This window comes from Acomys minous (assembly GCF_964271855.1).
Source record: "Acomys minous genome assembly, chromosome: 5".
NCBI lineage: Eukaryota > Metazoa > Chordata > Mammalia > Rodentia > Muridae > Acomys > Acomys minous.
Window position 1 is genome coordinate 81,796,746 of NC_140494.1, and position 20,490 is coordinate 81,817,235.

Genomic DNA, 20,490 nt, shown 5'->3' on the forward strand with positions numbered 1-20,490 from the left:
GCACCCTCAGCCATGCTTCTTTTGTTTTTATTTTTTTAAGTTTTGCTCATTTGAGATAGGATCTCATTATATGCCCTTGCTGGCCAGGAACTCACTATTTATGCAAGGTTGGCCTTGAGCTACCAGAGATCTATCTGCCTCTGTCTCTACAGAACTTAGACTAAAGACATGCATCACCATGCTTGTCCACTCTTTTAAATAAGACTTTTGAGAACAAGCAGAATAGTGTAACAATTCACTTTAAATTTAACTATTTATAGGCAGGCTACCAAGATGAGACTTGATAGCCTGTGACCATAAAGTGGGGGAGGAGATCCCCCTCAGTCATGGGCTTAGGGGAGGGGAATAGGGTGGGGGTGGGAGGGAGGGAGTAATGGAAGGATATAAGTGATGGGATAACAATTTAGTTGTAATCTGAATAAATTAATAAAAATAGCTATATTCTATCCAATTAAAATAATATTTACAAATGATTGTCACTTACTACTCTTGCTTAATTTAGCATTTTTATTCAAATTTTAAAATCAATTAAACACCACAAATTTTACCAGGAGGAGGAGGAGGAAGAGGAGGAGGAGGAGGACAAGGATAAATCTAGCTAATAGCCAGTGGCTGGGAATGCCATTTTGCCTTCAATGACTAGGGAGCCTTACCATCCACAAAGACACTCTTCCTATCCAGTGTGAAATTCAGCAATTGGGTTCCATTTTGTGTCATCCGAAGGAATTCTTCATAGATAGCAACTCTGTCTATTCGACGAGCCAAAGGTGAGAAGTTACACAGGGAATCTACCCCTGTGTGGTTGCTGTTGGAGACAGACCTGAGAGGGAACAGAGTATAGACATGGATGTTTGTAACTCTACCATGAGTATAGATGCCCTGTTGCGAGTCTGCTAGTCTTTTTCTTGGACAATTTTGTCCAACGATGTTGACATTCTGCACCTGCACTTTCTGATATAGATATTAATTGTATCCTGGTCCTTCTGAATACTGAAGATATGGCTAGGCCTAAAAGAATCATCTGTATTATACGCTTCCTCCTCCTGAGGTTCTGTATCACTGTGTAATGCAGAAAAACTGTTAAGAGCCAGAGGCTATGGAAGAGGGCTCTGAAACAGTATTTTCCAGATAAAGCTAGGCCACTACATTCATGAACTCACAGTTGCTGTAGTTGCCTACAAATAGCTTACACAGGACCAAGACCTTATTGCTGAAGGCACCACACACCTTTTTCATAGGACATAGAGAAATCAAGCTGGAACTCATCAGGAAGATTCCTCTCAAATGGTCAGCTTTCATAGTATTGGGAGGTGCTATGCAGGTGTCTGCGGTGGGGGGAAGTCACTAGCAGTCTTGCTTAGCTGTGATTCAGCTGAGCTCCAATTATGACCAGTATGGTAAGACTTTCTTATACATTCAATAATGGTACAAATGGTATGAGGATAACCAGTTGCTCTCCATGCTTGGGCATGGCTCTATGGTAGGGCACCTTCCAAGCTTTCATGAGGCCCTAGGTTCTTTTTGTAGTCCTACAATACAGCTGATGCTTAACTTGCCTCATTAGTTATCTACTGAACAATGTGGCTAGGATGATGGGATCCAAATCATGTTGTTCTAGACTCTGTTAGCTTCCTTAGGCCCTGGACCTCAATAATTTCATTCTTGCCTACCACATTCTATCTCCTTGCTTTCTTTTTGCTACTTCAAAGAGAAATTCTAAGCCCTGGCTTTATAACAAAATTTCCTGAGGAGCTTTTTAAAACATATCCTTACTTGGACTTCAATGCAAATAAATTAAATACAATGTCAGATCCCTGGAATGAACATTTTATTTTCAAAAGCTCATAGAGTGAGGCTGATATACAGTAAAGATTTAGAATGTTAGCAATCTGGCATCTCTGTGGCCAGCTATAGGTGACTTGACAACAGGTCAACAGGAATCTCTGAGGCCACCTCAGAGACTCAGGTACAGTGGAACATGTCATCACCAGCCACCAGGATGCATTGGTCCCCTAAGCCACATGTGCTCTTCTGTGCATGTTGTGCATGTGCTGTGTCACCTTATAAGGGGACTCATTCTCCCTCACACCTCTCTTTTTGTCTCCATAGAAATAATCTCTGTAACTCCCTAATAAAACCTCTCACGTACACCTGCTGCATTCTGTGATTTGTAAATCTGTTCCATAGCCCTGCTACCTAATCCCAACAAGAACCACTTAGCAAATCATTAGTTCACACTGCGCAGATGCTCATTCAGCAAGTCCCATGCATGGTGACTCAGGCTTCTAATTCCTGCATTTTGGAAGTAGAGGAAGGAGGGTCAGAGTTCAAGATTATCTTTAATTACATGGGGAGGTTGAAACCAGCTTGGGCTATGTGAAACTCCATCTCAAAAGATAAAACAAAGCCATGCATGGTGGCACACACCTTTAATCCCAGCACTCTGCAGGCAGAGTCAGGGGGATCACTGTGAGTTCCAGGCCAACCTGGTCTACAAAGCGAGCTCAGGAGAGCTGCCAGGGTATCACAGAGAAATTCTATCTCAAAAAACAAAAAAACAAAACAAAAAAAAAGGATAAAAACAAAACTGTTGCAGATCATTTTTCTTCCCTTCGTCACAGGCTGATATTTATAAAAATAAAACATATACTTTGATTACAGAAAAGGACATAAGGAAAGCTAAATTTATCTAGGAACTTAGTTACTTGGAAATCTAGTTTCAGAAGTATACACAGCAATGGATGATAATTACATGGAGTCTACAGTACCATGGGTTACTGGATCTTTCCTCAGGTAGGATTCTGAGATCTTTTTGGAAAACATTTTATTATGATTATTAATTTTTAAGTACTGTGTTTGTATGTGTGTATTCACATGTGCTACATTGCTCATATGGAGGTCGGAGGGCAACTATTAGGAGTCAGTTCTTTCTTTTCCACCATTAGCATCTTGGAGATCAAACTCATGTCATCATTCTTGGTGGCAAGTGTGTTTGTCTACTAGAGAATCTTATCAACTGAGAGACTCTCAGATCTTGGAAGCACTTTAGTTTAATATGATAAGAAAAGAAACCTTTAGTACACATGATGGTTCATTGTATTTGAGATAAGTGTCGATGCATAGCCAACATTCATCTTGAACTGTTGATTCTCCTGCCTCAGTCTCCCATACTCAGACAGACATTAGGATGTGTGGAAGCCATTAAGGATGGGCCCCACCCTAATAATCAGCTTTGGATTCCACAGGCTGATTCCCTTAACACTAGAAATATATTATGTTTATATTCCTAAAATTTTAAAAATTCATGTGAACAGGTGGTAATATTGAGGTTTTGTTGAAGTCCTTTGAGGCAAAATTACTGCCTTCTGGTCAAGGGAATGGATTCTGAGTTCTACCTCTGACCTTGGGTAGAACCATGGCATTCTGTTCTGCCTCAAAGGTAATAATATTATACAGCACTATCTTCTCTAAGATTTACTCCAACTTTCCCTCTCAATCACCTGGTCAGGATCTGAAGAAATGCTAAGGAGATAGGAATAATTATCCTTATAATAAAATAGTGTATTTCTCTCAGCAAAATCCCCTGTTTTGATGAAGTTGCTTACAGAGTCTCAGTGTCTACTTTTCTGAGTTCTAATTTAAAAGCCATTACCCTTTACCTTTCTATGCATTCTTTATTTTTTTCTTTTTTTTCTTTTTTTCTTTTTCCTCCTTTATTAATTTATTCTTGTTACATCTCAATGGTTATCCCATCCCTTGTATCCTTCCATTCTTCCCTCCCTCCCAATTTCCCCTTATTCCCCTCCCCTATGACTGTTCCTGAGGGGGATTACCTCCCCCTCTATATGATCATAGGGTATCAAGTCTCTTCTTGGTAACCTGCTGTCCTTCCTCTGATTGCCACCAGGTCTCCTCGTCCAGGGGACATGGTCAAAAGTGAGGGACCAGAGTATGTGAGAAAGTAATATCCCACTCTCCACTCTACTGTGGAGAGTGTTCTGTCCATTGGCTAGATCTGGGTAGGGGCTTAAGGTTTACCGCCTGTATTGTCCTTGGCTGGTGCCTTAGTTTGAGCGGGACCCCTGGGCCCAAATCTGCCTATCATAATGTTCTACTTGTAGGCTTCTAGGACCCTCTGGGTCCTTCTACTTTGCCATTCTCCCATGATTCTCTCATCTAGAGTCCCACTAGAATGTCCTCCCCTCTGTCTCAGTTTCCTGGCAAGTGAAGGCTTTCGTGGGACATGCCCCTTGGGCTAATATGCAGATGGGAAAGAGCCTGGAACATATTGGCACAGGAGACAACTTCCTGAACAGAACACCAACAGCCCAGGCATTAATGTCAACAATTAATAAATGGGACCTCATGAGGCTGAGAAGCTTCTGTAAGGCAGGTGACACGGTAAAGAGAACAAAGCGACAGCCTACAGACTGGGAAAAGATCTTCACCAACCCCACATCTGACAAAGGTCTAATATCCAAAATATATAAAGAACTCAAGAAATTAAATACCACCAAACCAAATAACCCAATCGAGAAATGGGGCATGGAACTAAACAGAGAATTCTCAACAGAGGAATATCAAATGGCTGAGAAACACTTAAAGAAATGCTCAACCTCCTTAATCATCAGGGAAATGCAAATCAAAACAACTCTGAGATTCCATCTTACACCCATCAGAATGGCTAAGATCAAAAATTCAAGCGACACCACATGCTGGCAAGGATGTGGGGAGAGAGGAACACTCCTTCATTGCTGGTGGGAATGCAAACTAGTACAACCACTTTGGAAATCTATCTGGTGCTATCTCAGAAAAATGGGAATAGGGCTTCCTCAAGACCCAGCTATTCCACTCCTTGGAATATAGCCAGAAGATGCTCCAGCACACAGCAAGAAAATTTGCTCAACCATGTTCATAGCAGCCTTATTCATAATAGACAGAACATGGAAACAGCCTAAGTGTCCCTCAATAGAAGAATGGATAAAGAAACTGTGGTACATATACACTATGGAATACTATTCAGCTATTAAAAACAAGGAATTCCCGAAATTTGTGGATAAATGGATTGAGCTAGAAATGATCATAATGAGTGAGTTAACCCAGAAGCAGAAAGACTCAAATGGCATATACTCACTTATATCTATGCATTCTTTAAATGTCTGCCAAAGTGTTAAGCTTCTTTTCCCTAGCAGTCTGAGCCTTCTTTCTCTTTCTCTGAAGACTTCCTTCACCCACTGTGGCACACACACTTCCTATACTGACTGATGACTTCTAAGGCTTAAAGTGACCCCAAAAGTATAGATTTTCTTTTCATCTTCTCCCTCTTCCTAGCAGGATTTACACCTTACCTACCCTGTTGTTTTTCTCTCAATGTCCAAAATAATAATAATAATAATAATAATAATAATAATAATAATAATAATAATAATAATAATAATTTTCAAGTTTCTTTTTTAGTTCTTTTAACAGTTGTTTTGTTAATGAGTCTAAACTCACAAATCGGAACCCCAATTCTTCTGGAAAATGAGTACTAGAATTAAAGACATGCACCGTGTGTTGGTTCTTAACTATTCTGTTCATCCACAAATCAAATATTTTGTGTTCAAATCCAGGTTAGTAAAATAAAAGCTCACTTGTTTGAATATTGCTATTTTTTAAATCTATGTATATATTATACTGTAGTTCTACATTCTGGATTTCATGGCCCCTCTTAGCAATCGCCATCATATTTGGTAGGCTTCACAACCTCAGCTAAAGTTCTAAGCTAGATGGATGGATTTCATCCTTTATGAGAAAGCTAGCTTTTAGGCAATAAGTTCATATCCCCTGTGTTGTTTTCCTTAAAATAGGAACCAATAAATTATGGAAAATGTATGATTTTAGTTTCCTCCTGCCCCGCCCTGAGATAACAGGTACATGAGGGCATTCCAGGTTTTATTTAGGTTCTAATGCTCTAAACCTTAGGTGTGCATGCTTGCAAGGTAAGCATTTTACCTACTAAACCATCTGCCCAAACCCCTTCTCCATTTGAATCCACATTGCAGCTGCTATTCTTGATAAGGCCCCCAGAGGGGAATGCTGTCCCATGACTGTTTCCTGGGGCTGCATTGTTATACTGTAAAGAGACTCTACAGGTTAATAATATCCCAGATTTGATGGTATACAACTGTAATCATAGCACCCTACATCAAAGGTAGAATTAGGGGGATCAGAAATTCAAGGTCCTATTTAGTTTCCTAATGAGTTTGAGGCCAATAAGTCCTCAGGGACTTGGATTTGGAATCGGCACTTACCTGAAAGCTAAAACCTGACAGTCTGAAAAGTAACTCTTGATGCTGCTGTTTCTGAAAAGCTGGTTGAGCTGAAAAACAGGGCAATGTTTCCTAGGTGAGAACCCCAGCTTCCATCACCAAAGAAATTTGATGGTCACTACATATACTTCCCAAACTACACTTTCATTGACAAAGGCAAGCCCAAGCATAGGATGTTTTGTTCCAGGGTATGGCATTGCTGTAGCACCCTTTGTTAGCTACTGAGTCTCTTTGTATTCTTTTCAGTTTATAAGGGGGAATAAAAATGTGCCTTCAGGAACTTGTTTTGACCCAGTGTGCATAGTCCGTTTGTGCCTGGGAGTGATGTGGACAAGCAACACCATTCTCACCGCATATTCAATGCTTCTTTTGTTTTGCTGGTGTTTGGTGGTGCCGGGTTGGGCTATATCTTGGGAATAGGGTAGATTGGTGATGGTGAAGTTCAGGTTGAAATGCTGAGAGCTGGAAATAGTTGTTGGTATTTCTGTTGACAGAAGAATGGGTGTCTTCATGTCTAGGCGGGGGATGGAAGGAAGGAGAGAGAAAGCGAAAACTTCTATATGAACAGCTTGTCAACAAATGGCTATTAATTATTTTTATGAACATCTAAGAAGGCAGGCAACTCATTTCACTTTACATGTAGAATGCTAAAGAGATAGGTCTGTCAGTATATGCTCACTGCACAAGCATGAAGACCTGAGTTTGAATTTTTAACACTCACATAAAAATACTGGGAGTAATGACCTACTACTATTATTCTGCTAAATTTACATAGTATAAAACTACCTTCTAAATTCATATTTCTCTACCTATATATTAATTCCACTTTCAGACCTCAACAAAGATGTTCTTTTGCATAGTAGGCAATGACAATAGTTAATGAAATTCACAACTGATCAAATTGCAGAGAATACATTTCTCTGGAGTGTTCATCCACAAATAGACATCTATATCACACACAATGCTACTGAAAGGCTTAGAAAGCATTATGGAATAGGGGTTAGAAAGAGCCAGACATAAGCAAGGACTGGAGCAAAACAGCATCTTTTAGACATTATAGTACTGCTGTACTTATGAACTGATGACAAGTGTGTTTATCTTCATAAAAGCTGTACAAGAACAGTGCAGTAAACATCCCAGCACACATAGAAGAAGGCCTCACAAGCCTCCATCTCTAGCAGAGAAGCCTGGCAGTTGAAGGTTCCCTAGGGAGGGAGAATTCATTTTTTTCTAAGAGTGTGATCCAACCCAGTACTGTGGGTGGCTCCACATCCATGACTATATAGGCACCACAAACTAGACCTGAGTTATAAAGAAAAAAAAAAGAGAATATTGGGAGGAGTAGGAGATGAAGGTGGATATGTAAGGAGTTGAGGGTAGAATAGGTGCGAATATCATGAAAATACATCATATACATTAATGAGGTTCTCAAAACAATACTAATATTGTATCAAGGTACAACATGCATCTGCAATCCTAGTACTGGAGAGAAGGAGATAGTAAGACTGTTTAGGTTTTACTGCCTCGCTGTATGTTTGGACTGTGAGCTCCAGATAGAGTCTCTCAAAAAATAAGATGGAATAGAATACAGAAAGACATCTGATACCAACTTCTCCATCCACACCATGTACACCACACAAACACACACATACTTTACATACAAAATAAGATGGAATGCTGAGGTGTATTTGCTTCATATTTTCTTTCTCCCTCCTTTGGAGGAATCATAGGCAGGAACCATTAATATGAGCCTCCATTTAGCTTCATTTATATTTCTATTTCACTAATACTCAGAAGCCTCATTTTCTTTCACCTGATTGACCTTATTGCTTCCACTTATGAAACTAGGGCCACTATTTGTACCTATCACATGAAGATCTGTCACCAGGTAGGTGGCACCCAGCCAGTGGGATGAGGTGTTCAATGTCTTATTGAAAAAGACTTGCTCCACAAGGTTTGGGTCCAGATAAGAAGAGAAAAATGCCTTCATAGTGACCACCATGGAGCCCGACCTAGGAGCAGAAAACACAAGAAGTCAGATAGCAATGAATACTGGCAGTGCTTCAAGCTGATACTTTTAAAGGCTCACAGATCTACAAGGAGGAATTAGGGTTATACAGATTCCTCAAAAACTGTGGGTACTGTTTTTTTGTTTTGTTTTGTTTTGTATTTTAGGAAATATATTTCCTAGGAAATGAGCTGAAACAATTATAGTAGCAATAACAACATATATTAAGTACTTGATATGTATTAAGATCTTTAAAGAATGACTTCCACCATGGTAGAAGATGTTGCTATAATTATTTCCATATTAAATTTTAGAGGAGGGGGCTGGAGGGATAGCTCTGCGAATAACAGCACTTATGGCATAGCCATAAGAACCTGGGTTCAGACCATAGCCCCTTATAGAAAGCCTGGGCATGACTGTGCACAGCCCTATAACCCCAGCATTATCTAGGCCAGACTGGAGGATTCCTGGGTCTTCCTGGCTACAAGCCTAACTCCAGGTTCTGTGAGATGTCTTGTCTCAAGGGAATACATTCAAGGTGATATATCATGAAATCATAAATTCTTTGTTGCCCTTTGCCCATCCTTGTACACCTGCACACTTGTGAATGCATCACTCACATATACCACATACATACAAATAAACAAATACCAAATGCACTGATCTTTGGAAGTATTGCCAGTCCTATATTTAGTGGCCCAGCACTTCTCAAGCATTGACATCTTTGTTCTTTCCCTAAGACCAGTGTTTAAATCTTACGTTGATAGTCCTTAGGACATTCATTTATCCAAAGCTCAGATTCTCTCATATGATCATTGTACCCAACTCATAGAGACTTATGAAATAATATAATGAGATGATCATGTGTGCAACTGTTGAATAGGGAGGCTGGTCTGGGATAAATATAGCTATCATGTTTATACTTTGAATTCTATGTTAAAAAGTTTTCTCCCATAGCTGTCCTGTTACTGTTAAGTCTATGAAATCCTATCAGTCAGTTTTCCACCTTTAGAACTTACGTCAAGTTGGTGACAAGGCAAGACTGGAATACTTCTTCTAGCTCGCTATGTGTGTAGAGTGTGGTGACCTAGAAGGAATCGTAGAGAGGGTTGATTAGAGAGAATTCCTATGGGGGTGAAGAGATCACCAGAAACAATAAATGAGTATGAGTTTGGAGACAAAGGAGACCTCAGTTCAAATACTAGCACTGCCCCCCCACAACTTACCGTATCCCTCCAAGTAACCCAGAGCTGGTATGGTTTGGATCTGCAATGTCCTTTGAGCAGGCTTATTTGTTGAAGACCCAATATCTACTACAGCAATATAGAGCTTACAGGAAGTGATTGGATCACAAGGGGTTGTAATTAAATGAACTATTGGGAAGTAGTGAAAACTGTAATGGAAGAGGTCTACTTGGAGGAAATAATTCACTGGAAGTATGCTGCTGAAAGTTGAGGCCTTGTCCCAGATTCTTCCTCTTTTTTTCTTTAGGTTCTGGCTGTCATGTGGGAGTATATCTGTCTTACACACACTCCTCACTTCAGGCCCAAAGAAATAGATGAATGAGCCCACATTGGTAACTCTGCAACAATCAGTTGAAGCCAAACCTTCCTTTGCTAAGCTGTTTATTTCAGGTATTTTTCATAACAACAGAAAGCTAACATAATGCCCCCTTTGAAATCTTTATTTATTATTATTTTGTGTACATCTGGAGGTCAGATACATCTTTGTGCACTTCTTCTCTTCAGCCCTACGATATGTTCTAGGAATTAAGCCCAGGGCATTAGGTTTTCCCCGGAAGGTTTTTAACCCTCTGAGCCATCTCGTCCATCCTCATAGTATTCCTGTATAAGCCTCCATTTGTGTGCCTGGTAAACAGACAACACAGTTACACTGGCCCCTTTGAAAACACTAGAGCAGTGGTAATGCATTGGCGAAATTGAAATGTTGAAATGATTACTTGGTAGATTTAAGTCAGACAGAGTAATGATAGGGGTAATCCGGGCAGGGAGAGATGAGAGATTAGAAAGCGATTTCACCTGTTCTTCAATGTTCCTCTTTATAGTGATATACTCTGAAGATGTTGGGTCTGTGTTGTTCAGGTTCCAGTTGATAATGTGGAAGCTTAGCTGGTACTCGCCCTCTGTGGTTACATTCTTGGGCACGTAGCCTACAGTAACAGAAGAAGAAAAGACCCTAAGTTCTTTGTACAGGACTGGAGTTGCGTAGAAAACCTTTTCCTGCTTTGATAATGAACCTAAAGTAAGAACGCATGCTAGGGCTATAGACACCTCACAAGTGCAGTTACTCCAGAGTAGGGGGAAACTAGAATTTTACAGAGCTTCATGTTTGTCAGATAGTTCTCTTTTTGTTTCCTCAGGCTCTATTTTTGGCATGTTCTTCCACTTTCTTTGGCCACAAAACTCCACTTTATGCTTCAGCAGCCCAACATGATAAAAACTGAGGAAAGTGTACACACCTATCTTGTTCATTGTCTTGTCACAGTACTATGTATACTTCTGCCATATCAGATGCCCTTCCCGGAATCCTTCCTCGTCTTACCATTTCTCTGAACTCCTACAACACACTGCTGCTCCTGTTAGACTCACTGACACATAGAATCCCCCATGGTAGAATCTATGTTTCTTTCCTCAAGGAGCACATGGGTCAGACCTTGGATCTTGAATTAAAGTTCATCATGAATAATCTTGGAGGCTATTATAACATGTGAAATAAGTTAGAGGGAAATATATAAATCATATTATCTCAGTCATAACTGGATAATTTTGTATAATTATATACAATTTTCAAAACCATTCTGAATAGGAAAAAATCAGACTTATAGAGACAATGAATAAAATAATATTGTGTGTGTGTGTGTGTGTGTGTGTGTGTGTGTGTGTGTGTGTGTGTGTGTAAGATAGGAGCTGATGAACCAAAGACATGGTTTCTCAGTAGAAATGTCCAACTGATAAATGGATAACACCATAAAATAAGAATAGATTCTCATTGGTGCCAACTTTAGAATACTTCTCACAATTCTCACAAATAGTTGCAGTCTAGAGGTGATATAATAGACATTGAAAATAGAATGGTGATGACTCCAGGCTTGGACAAGGGAGGAGGATAAAGAAAGGTTGATACTAGTCTTTAGTTCCAGCTATATGAGGACAAGAAACTCTGGCATTGTTATACAGGAGTGACTGCAGAAATGACATTGAACTGTACATTTCAGAAAGTGGAAAATAGTTTATTTATTTATTATTTATTTATTTATTTATTTCCCTTAGGGGTTATAGGACTTTTAAAAAATTTATGGACTCACTTTACATGCCGATTGTAGCCCTCTCCCTGGTCACTTTCCAGTCCTATCCTCCCTTCTTCATCCCCACTCTCCCTCCTCTAGAGAGACAGTATGAGCCCTCCTCCCCTATTACCTAACCTCAGCCTGCGAAGTCTCATCTGGACTGCCTGCATCTTTTTCCACTGTGGCCTGGCAAGGCCAACCTGCCAGGGGGAGGTGTTCAATGAGTGGGCACAGAGTTCATATCAGAAGTAGCCCCTACTCCCCATAGTTTGGGACCCAGAAGGAGACTGTGCTGCCTATCTACTACATCTGAGCAGAGAGTCTAGATCCTCACCATGCATAGTCCTTGGTTGGTCCATCAGTCTCTGCAGCCACCACCCCCACCCCCTGCCTCTCACCCAGAATTGTTGGCTCTATTTGTCTCCTTGTGGAGTTCTTGTCTCCTCCGGGCCCTTCTATCTTCCAACTCTTCCATAAGACTCCCTGAGCTCCACACTGAAGGTTGGCTGTGAGTCTCAGCATCTGCTTCAATCCCTCACTGGGTGGAGTCTTTCATAGGACCTCTGTGGTAAGGTCTGTCCTGTCCTTCTCTTCAAACTCTATAATGTGTATTCAATTTTCCCTTCTGAATGAGAATTAAGTATTTCCCCTAAGGTCCTTCTTGTTATTTAACTTCTCTAGGTCTATGTCTTTTATCCTGTACCGTGTGGCTAATATTCACTTATAAGTGAGTATATACCATGAGTCTCTTTCTGGGTCTGGGTTACCATACTCAGGATAATTGTTTCTAGCTCTGTCCATTTGCCTACAAATTTCAAGATTTCCTTGTTTTTAATAGCAGAGTATTCCATTGTGTAAATGTACCACAGTTTCTTTATCCATTCTTTGGTTGAGTGTCATCTAGGTTGCTTCCAGATTGTGGCTATTACCAAGGAAGCTGCTATGAACACAAATAAGCAAGTGTCCATGTTGTATGGTGGAGCACATTTTGGGTATACTCCTGGGAGTGGTATAGCTGGGTCTTGTTTTAGAGCTATTCCTAATTTTCTGAGAAAGCACCAGATTGCTTTCTAAAGAGATTGTACATGTTTTCACTCCCTCCAGCAACAGAGAAGTATTCTCCTTTCATCACATACCTTGCCAACATGTGCTGTCACTTGAGTTTTTTATCTTAACTACTCTGATCTGCATTTCCCTGATGATTAGGGAGGTTGAACACTTTGTTAAGTATTTCTGGGCATTCAGTATTTCTTTGTTGGGAATTCCCTGTTTAGTTCTGTACCCCATTTTTAAAAATTGGATTATTTGGTTTGGTAGTATTTACTTTGTCAAGTTCTCTATATATTTTGTTTATTATTTTGGATATTAGCCTTTTGTCAGATGTAGGGTTGGTGAAGATTTTCCCAGTCTGTAGGCTGTCATTTCATTGATAGTGTCCTCTGCCTTAGAGAAGCTTTTCAGTTTCATGAGGTCCCATTTATTAATTGTTGATCTTAGAGCCTGAGCTGTTGGTGTTCTGTTCAGAAAGTTGTCTCTTGTGCCAATGAGCTCAAGATTCTTCTCCATTTTTTCTTCTAACAGATTTAGTGTGACTAGTTTTATTTTGAGATACTTAATCCACTTGGACTTTAGTTTTGTGCAGGGTGATAAGTAAGGGCCTGTTTATATTTTTCTACATGTAGACATAGACATTCAAATATACCAGCACCATTTATTGAAGATACTAACTTTTTTCAATTTTATAGTTTTGGCTTCTTTGTCAAAAATCAAGTGTCCATAGGTGTGTGGGTTTATTTATGGCTCTTCAATTCCATTCCATTAATCAACATGTCTATTTCTATGCCAGTACTATTCAGTTTTTATTACTGTTGCTCTATAGTAGAGCTTGAGATCAGGGATGGAGATTTCTTCAAAAGATCTTTTATTGTATAGGATTGTCTTAGATACTTGCATTTCTTTTTTGTTTTTCTATATGAAGTTTAGAATTGTTTTTTCAAGTACTGTACAGAATTGTGTTGGCAATTTGATGGGAATTCCATTGAATCTGTAGATTGCTTTTGGTAAGATGGTCATTTTTACCATGTTAATCCTACCTATCCATGAACATAGGAAGTCGTTCCATCTTCTGATATCTTCTTCAATGTCTTTCTTCAAAAACTTAAAGGTTTTTTATACAAGTTTTTCACTTGCTTTGTTAGTGTTACATCAAGATACTTTATTTTTAGGTTTTTGTGGCTATTGTGAAGGATGTGGTTTCCCTAATTTCTTTGTCAGCCTGTTTGTTATTTGTATAAAGAAGGGCTACTGAATTTCCTTTTGGTTGTTTTGTATCTAGCTACTTTGCTGAAGGTGTTTGTCACCCTCTGCCTTTGAGTTAAGTTTAGCTAAGGTTTTGTCAAACTTGTTGATTTTCTCAAAGAACAAGCTCCTGATTTCATTGGTTCTTTGAATTATTATATTTGTTTCTATTTTTTTTTTATTTCATCCCTGAGTTTGATTATGTCCAGTGGTCTGCTACTCTTGGGTATGTCTGCTTATTTTTGTTCTAGGTGTGCTGTTAAGTTGCTAGTATGGGATCTCTCCATTTTCACTATGAAGGCACTTAGGGCTACAAACTTTCACCTTAGCACAGCTTTCATTGTGTCCCATGATTTTGGGTATATTGTACCTTTATTTTCAGTGAATTCTAGGATATCTTTAATTTCTTTTGTTTTTTTAGTTCCCTTTTATGAGGAATAACAGAGGGAAGAGGGGGATGAAAGAAGGAGGATGGGACTGGGAGGAGAAGAGGGATGGGTCTATGACCAGGATGTAAAGTGAAAAAAATGCACACATATATATTTCTTTTAATTTTTTAAAGAAAATACTTTATAGCTGGGTCCTGAGGAAGCCCTATTCCCATTTTTCTGAGATAGCACCAGATAGATTTCCAAAGTGGTTGTACTAGTTTGCATTCCCACCAGCAATGAAGGAGTGTTCTTCTCTCCCCACATCCTCGCCAGCATGTGGTGTCGCTTGAATTTTTGATCTTAGCCATTCTGATGGGTGTAAGATGGAATCTCAGCGTTGTTTTGATTTGCATTTCCCTGATGATTAAGGAGGTTGAGCATTTCTTTAAGTGTTTCTCAGCCATTTGATATTCCTCTGTTGAGAATTCTCTGTTTAGTTCCATGCCCCATTTCTCGATTGGGTTATTTGGTTTGGTGGTATTTAATTTCTTGAGTTCTTTATATATTTTGGATATTAGACCTTTGTCAGATGTGGGGTTGGTGAAGATCTTTTCCAGAAGATGCTCCAGCACACAGCAAGAAAATTTGCTCAACCATGTTCATAGCAGCCCTATTCATAATAGCCAGAACATGGAAACAGCCTAAGTGTCCCTCAGTAGAAGAATGGATAAAGAAACTGTGGTACATATACACTATGGAATACTATTCAGCTATTAAAAACAAGGAATTCCCAAAATTTGTGGATAAATGGATTGAGCTAGAAATGATCATAATGAGTGAGTTAACTCAGAAGCAGAAAGACTCAAATGGTATATATTCACTTATATCTGCATATTAGCCCAACGGGCATGTCCCACGAAAGCCTTCACTTACCAGGAAACAGAGACAGAGGAGAGGACATTCTAGTGGGACTCTAGATGTGAGATTCATGAGAGAAAGGCAAAGTAGAAGGACCCAGAGGGTCCTAGGAGCCTACAAGTAGAACATTATGTTAGGCAGATTTGGGCACAGGGGTCCCACTCAAACTAGGCACCAGACAAGGACAATACAGGTGGTAAACCTTAAACCCCTACCCAGATCTAGACAATGGACAGAACACTCTCCACAGTAAAGTGGAGAGTGGGATATTACGTTCTCACACACTCTGGTGCCTCACCTCTGACCATGTCCCCTGGATGGGGAGACCTGATGGCACTCAGAGGAAGGACAGCAGGTTACCAAGAAGAGACTTGATACCCTATGATCATATAGAGGGGGAGGTAATCCCCCTCAGGAACTGTCATAGGGGAGGGGAATAAGGGGAAAATGGGAGGGAGGGAAGAATGGGAGGATACAAGGGATGGGATAACCATTGAGATGTAACAAGAATAAATTAATAATAAAAAAAATAATTAAAAAAAAAAAAGAAAATACTTTAAATATAAAAAGGATTTGTTAAGACAAAGTTCTAAACATATTCTGAAGTATGTTGGATATAGTTAATATGTATTGTTATTGATATTTTAGCATAGCTACATTGTACAAAGAAAGTGGTTTCAGTCAGGCATTTCCATGCATGCATGAATATGTATGCTCGCATTCATTTTTATTTTCTTATATCCCACCCTCTCTCCATTTTTCTTTCTCCTTTCTTATTAATATACACGTAAACTATTTTTGATAGAGGATATTTTATTTGGTCTTGCATTACCAAGACAAAGTTTTACACTGGCTCCTAAGTTGGCCTGAAACTTACTATGCAGTGCAAACTGGCTTTGTACTACTGACAATCTCCCTGTTTCAGGCTCCTGAGTACTGGGATTATAAGTATTAGTTACTGGGCCTAATTCTAAGAGGAGATTTAAATTTTTCTTCCTGTCATTTCTGTCTTGTCCTGTTTTTCCTTTTCAGTAACTATTTTCAGGAACGACTCTTGAAGATGGCTTTCCTAGTCCATGAGATAAAGACCCAGTATTCTTAAAAAAGCATCTGAATTGTATAATTTCATTCTATCTACACACTAACACAATATATATAAAGATGCTTACAGACAGGTACCTAGCATAACTGTCTTCTGAGAGGGTTTATCCAGAAGCTGGTAGAAACAGATGCAGAGATCCACAGCCAAACAAAAGGCTGAGCTCTTGAGAGTTTTGTGGAAGAGTAGTAAGAAGGACAGAGGGAGCTGGAGGAGTCAAAGGACACCACAAGAAGATCCATAGAGTAAACTAACCTGGGACCATGGGGGATCACAGAGATTAAACCACTAAGCAGAGAGAAAGAGCACGCATGGGCTGGACCTAGACCCCCCTACACATATGTAGCATATGTGTATCTTGGTTGCCATGTGTGTCCCCTAACAATCAGAACAGGAGATGTTTCTAACTCAGTTCCCTGCTATTTGATCCCTTTCCCCTAGCTGGGATGCCTTGTCTGGCCTCAGTGGGAGAGAATGCAGTTTGTGTTGTTGTGACGTCATGTGCCAGGTTAGGTTGGAACCCTTGGTGGGGCCTCCACTTCTCTAAGCAGAAAGGGATGGACAAATGGGTGGATGGTGTGAGGATGGGACTAGGAGAAGAGAGGAAAGTAGGCTGTGTCCAGGCTATAAAGTGATTAAATAAATTAATTAATGAAAAAAATAATATCTTGCTGGTTTTCAAGATGGCCTTAAACTCATGGGCCCAAGTAATCTTCCTGTCTCATCTTTCCAAATATTGAGGACTAAAAGTGCATAAAATGAACTCTAGCTATACAATTAATATTTAGTAATCATGCTATGATTCCTGCCACTGAAACAGAGGTGATTCACAGCTTGTTTTATTGAAATGATATCTCAGCTTGTGTTTCTAGTTCCTTCCCTCCTGAATGGCTAGAGATAAGGAAGGGACTGTTGTTTCCCCTCTGAAGACAGTAGATGGAGGGTTGGGATTAGGTCACTTACCAGTGGGGGAAGTCCCTGCAGTCTGGTAAGTGTAACCTGCAAGATAGGAAGGAGAGGTATGTGTGAGGCATTTGTGCAAATAGCTTAGCAACCTGGGATCCCACGTTTGTCATGCTATGATCATATTTCTTTCTAGATGATGCAATAAATTACTCAACCACCACAACTTTTTACTAGCTTACTAGCCAATATCTGTTAATTACCCTTTTGTGGGCAAGCATATGTTTGAGCTACAGGAGGTGTACTAATATAGACCGAATTGGTTTTAGGTACATGAGTCTACTTTTATGGAAAATCCTGTACTTACCACTTTATGTCTATGCATGAGCGGACATGAATATGATTAAAATAAAGTGCACCAATAAAAAGTACAGCCACTACAAGCAAAGGTTTAGACAATCTACACATAATGGTCAAAACAGAAAGTTGGATGCAACCCGCCCCTATCAAATAATTCGTCCTCCTCCAGGACCCATGGAAAGAAGCCTTGAGAAAGAGACTCAAGGCTCTTGAGCAAATTGAACTTCAGCCTGTTGCTTTCTGGCAGTATGGCAGGTCTGAATATTTTGCTTTGGTTTTGAACTAAAGCTCTTGTTGCTTAATTATTTGTATGTGATTTTTTTTATTCTTTGAAGAAATGCCAAGGACTTGGAAACACTAAAATTAGACAGACTCCACCAGTAACTTTGGCAAGTATAGAAAAAGTTAAAGGATACCTAGAAACACTCCACAGCAAACCATAGACCACTCACCATTGACATAGAGACTGTTCTGGTCCAGGATGTAGTTGCCCAGCTGGGTGACTCCTTGGGTCAACTGGCTCAGCTTTGCATATAGCTCCTGAATGTCAAGCTCAGGATGTTCAGGGCTATGGTAATAGGAGCAGATAACATTTACCCCAGTGGTTTTTCCATTCTTCTTAGGCCTGAAGAGAAAGAGATATAAAGACATTAGAGAGAGACCCTAATGTGGATGGATGTCCCAAAGAAGGAGGACCAAGCCAAAGAGCTACAATAAGGAATGGTCATCCCTTGGAAATGGACAGAAAGTTAAATTACCTGAGGGAAGCCAGTCTGCAATCTGAATAGAGGGATTCATTCTGGACCAAGGGTCCAATCTGGGAAGAAAAAGTAAGGGAAGAAGTAATGGAGGAGGGAATAGGCCTTGTCAAACTGGGAGATGTCGAAATGTGCAACTCACCAGTTGCTGCAGGATCCTCTCAGTGGAATTGAACATGGCTGAGCCATTGCTCATGCCTGCTGAGTATGGGAGGTTGAGGATGGTAAAATTGAGTGTGAAAGTCTTCAAATGCCCTATGGCTACAGGAAGAGAGGAAGAGACATAACCATGGGTTATAGTTTACCAGGGATTAATCTGACCTCCTGCACTCATAAGGTCATCTTCTTTCCTGTTATATGACTACTCACAATCTCATCTCCATGAAACATCAACTATCTTTTCTTTTATACATATATTCTTTCTACTTCCCCATCACAGCTAGTTATTACCCTCCCTTGCCTATGATAACACCCCAAGATACTTAATGTAGTGCCTAAAGGATGCTATCTATGTATACCAGTAGAAGAATCATTGTACGATAAAAATCTCACTAAGGCTGCTCAAACTCTAGCATTACTCGTGACTTCTTTGAACTGCCCATATCAAATTCATTTTTTCTGTAGTTTTGTTTCACATACACAAGTGTATGGTCATATGTATGTATATATATGCATGAATATATGTGTATCTGGAGTATACGTGTATATGTACATATATATGTGTGTGTGCATGTGTGCTAATGTGGGGGTGTGGGATTGACACCAAATACCTTTCTTGATCCCTCTCATCCTTATACATTGATTCAGGGTCTTTTATTGAAACTAGAGCTTATATTATGGACTAGACTAGCTGGTCAGCTTTGATGAGCACCTGCTTTCTTGTCTTTCCAAGGTCTAGAATTACACATAGGCTACCATGTTGGGATTTAACTCTGGTTCTCCTGTTTGTATGGTAAGCACTTTAACCACCAAGCAGACTCCCCGGACCCAAGATGAATCTTCTTGATTTTGCATTCAAGGCCTCATTCAGTCCAGATTCTAGTGACCTTTTATCATTAGTTACTTTATCCATTTCTGAGTTCTGAACTGGACGTACAATAGCTATAGTGGGCACTAAGCTTTATTGCTTCAGGTAAACCAATTTCTCTATTCTTCCACTAATCCTTCACTGATGGAATACTCCCAGCAAAACTACATGGCTTATTTATCTGTGTCACTCCTACTCATCTTGAGAAATTCAATTTAGGTGGAATGAGTCTCGAGAAGTCACTCCCTTCTTATAATATCCCATGTGACTCTTCTTCCACTAAAATTCCTCCCTGTAGTGTAATTATTAGCTCAGAGTTCGGTAGTTTCATGAAGGGAATCATCTGATTGAATTGCTATAATTATCTTTGCTATTATAATGATGACCTTGCCACTAGGCTACTGACATCCTAGTTTTTTCTAGGTGTCATGTGAAATTTAGGTAGTAAAGGTGTGGAATGGGAGAATCATCTAGAATAGAAGAAAGATCCCTAACATACCTATTGTAGGTTTTGCTTGCACAAATGTTGATGGAGAAGGCGGGATAGTGGTGGGTGATTCAGGAGCTGAGAAAAGATTGCCATCATGTTAGATAGAGACTTCATATGATGAGAGAACCTTCCCTCGGTACTCTAAGCCACAAAATATATTTCTAGGTGGATGACAAACAACATAAAGAAAAAAGTGATTGCCTTGATGAAGGGGGGACAAGAATGGATAGGAGGATAGGTGAGTGGATCTGTGGATGGTAGGTAGGTAGATGAAAGTATAATATCTGAGGATGAATGTATAGAAAAATGAAAAATAATAGCTAGAAAAATAGAATGGACTATTTAAAAAGATGCTGTGATTTTTTTTCGAAATCCACTTAAGTACCTTTCAGAATTTTCAACTTAATAACAAAGCATCTACTGGGGGACATTGGTTTTAGAACATATAAACTACAGCACTCATCTGAAGTGATCCCTGTTATTCTGCAGACAACACTTCTATAAACACCTTTCACCAACCAAGAGGAATGAAGAAAAATCAGGAGTGTAAACAATTGGGCTGAAATTCCAAGAAGAGGCCAGGGACAGCAATTTTTTTCACTAGGCCTTGGTCCTCCCAAGAGATTGGCTTGTGCATAGG

The 20,490-nt window shown here is 39.7% G+C and overlaps 2 protein-coding genes across 2 annotated transcripts in view; one reads left to right on the top strand and one right to left on the bottom strand.

Moving 5' to 3' along the window:
• The window catches only part of MBD3L1 (methyl-CpG binding domain protein 3 like 1), a 240,052-nt gene that overhangs the window by 20,340 nt on the left and 199,222 nt on the right, over positions 1-20,490 (top strand). The gene's annotated exons all lie outside the window — the stretch shown is intronic.
• Positions 1-20,490, bottom strand: part of MUC16 (mucin 16, cell surface associated) — a 168,871-nt gene that overhangs the window by 5,486 nt on the left and 142,895 nt on the right. Inside the window, exons 74-84 of the mRNA XM_084783450.1 lie at positions 19,860-19,925; positions 18,476-18,594; positions 18,334-18,392; positions 18,028-18,200; positions 17,276-17,311; positions 10,359-10,489; positions 9,339-9,406; positions 8,175-8,323; positions 6,662-6,825; positions 6,294-6,361; positions 654-820 (exon numbers count right to left, since the gene is read on the bottom strand). Of these exons, the coding sequence (XP_084639576.1) occupies positions 654-820; positions 6,294-6,361; positions 6,662-6,825; positions 8,175-8,323; positions 9,339-9,406; positions 10,359-10,489; positions 17,276-17,311; positions 18,028-18,200; positions 18,334-18,392; positions 18,476-18,594; positions 19,860-19,925 (1,200 nt within the window). The remainder of the gene's footprint in view (positions 1-653; positions 821-6,293; positions 6,362-6,661; positions 6,826-8,174; positions 8,324-9,338; positions 9,407-10,358; positions 10,490-17,275; positions 17,312-18,027; positions 18,201-18,333; positions 18,393-18,475; positions 18,595-19,859; positions 19,926-20,490) is intronic.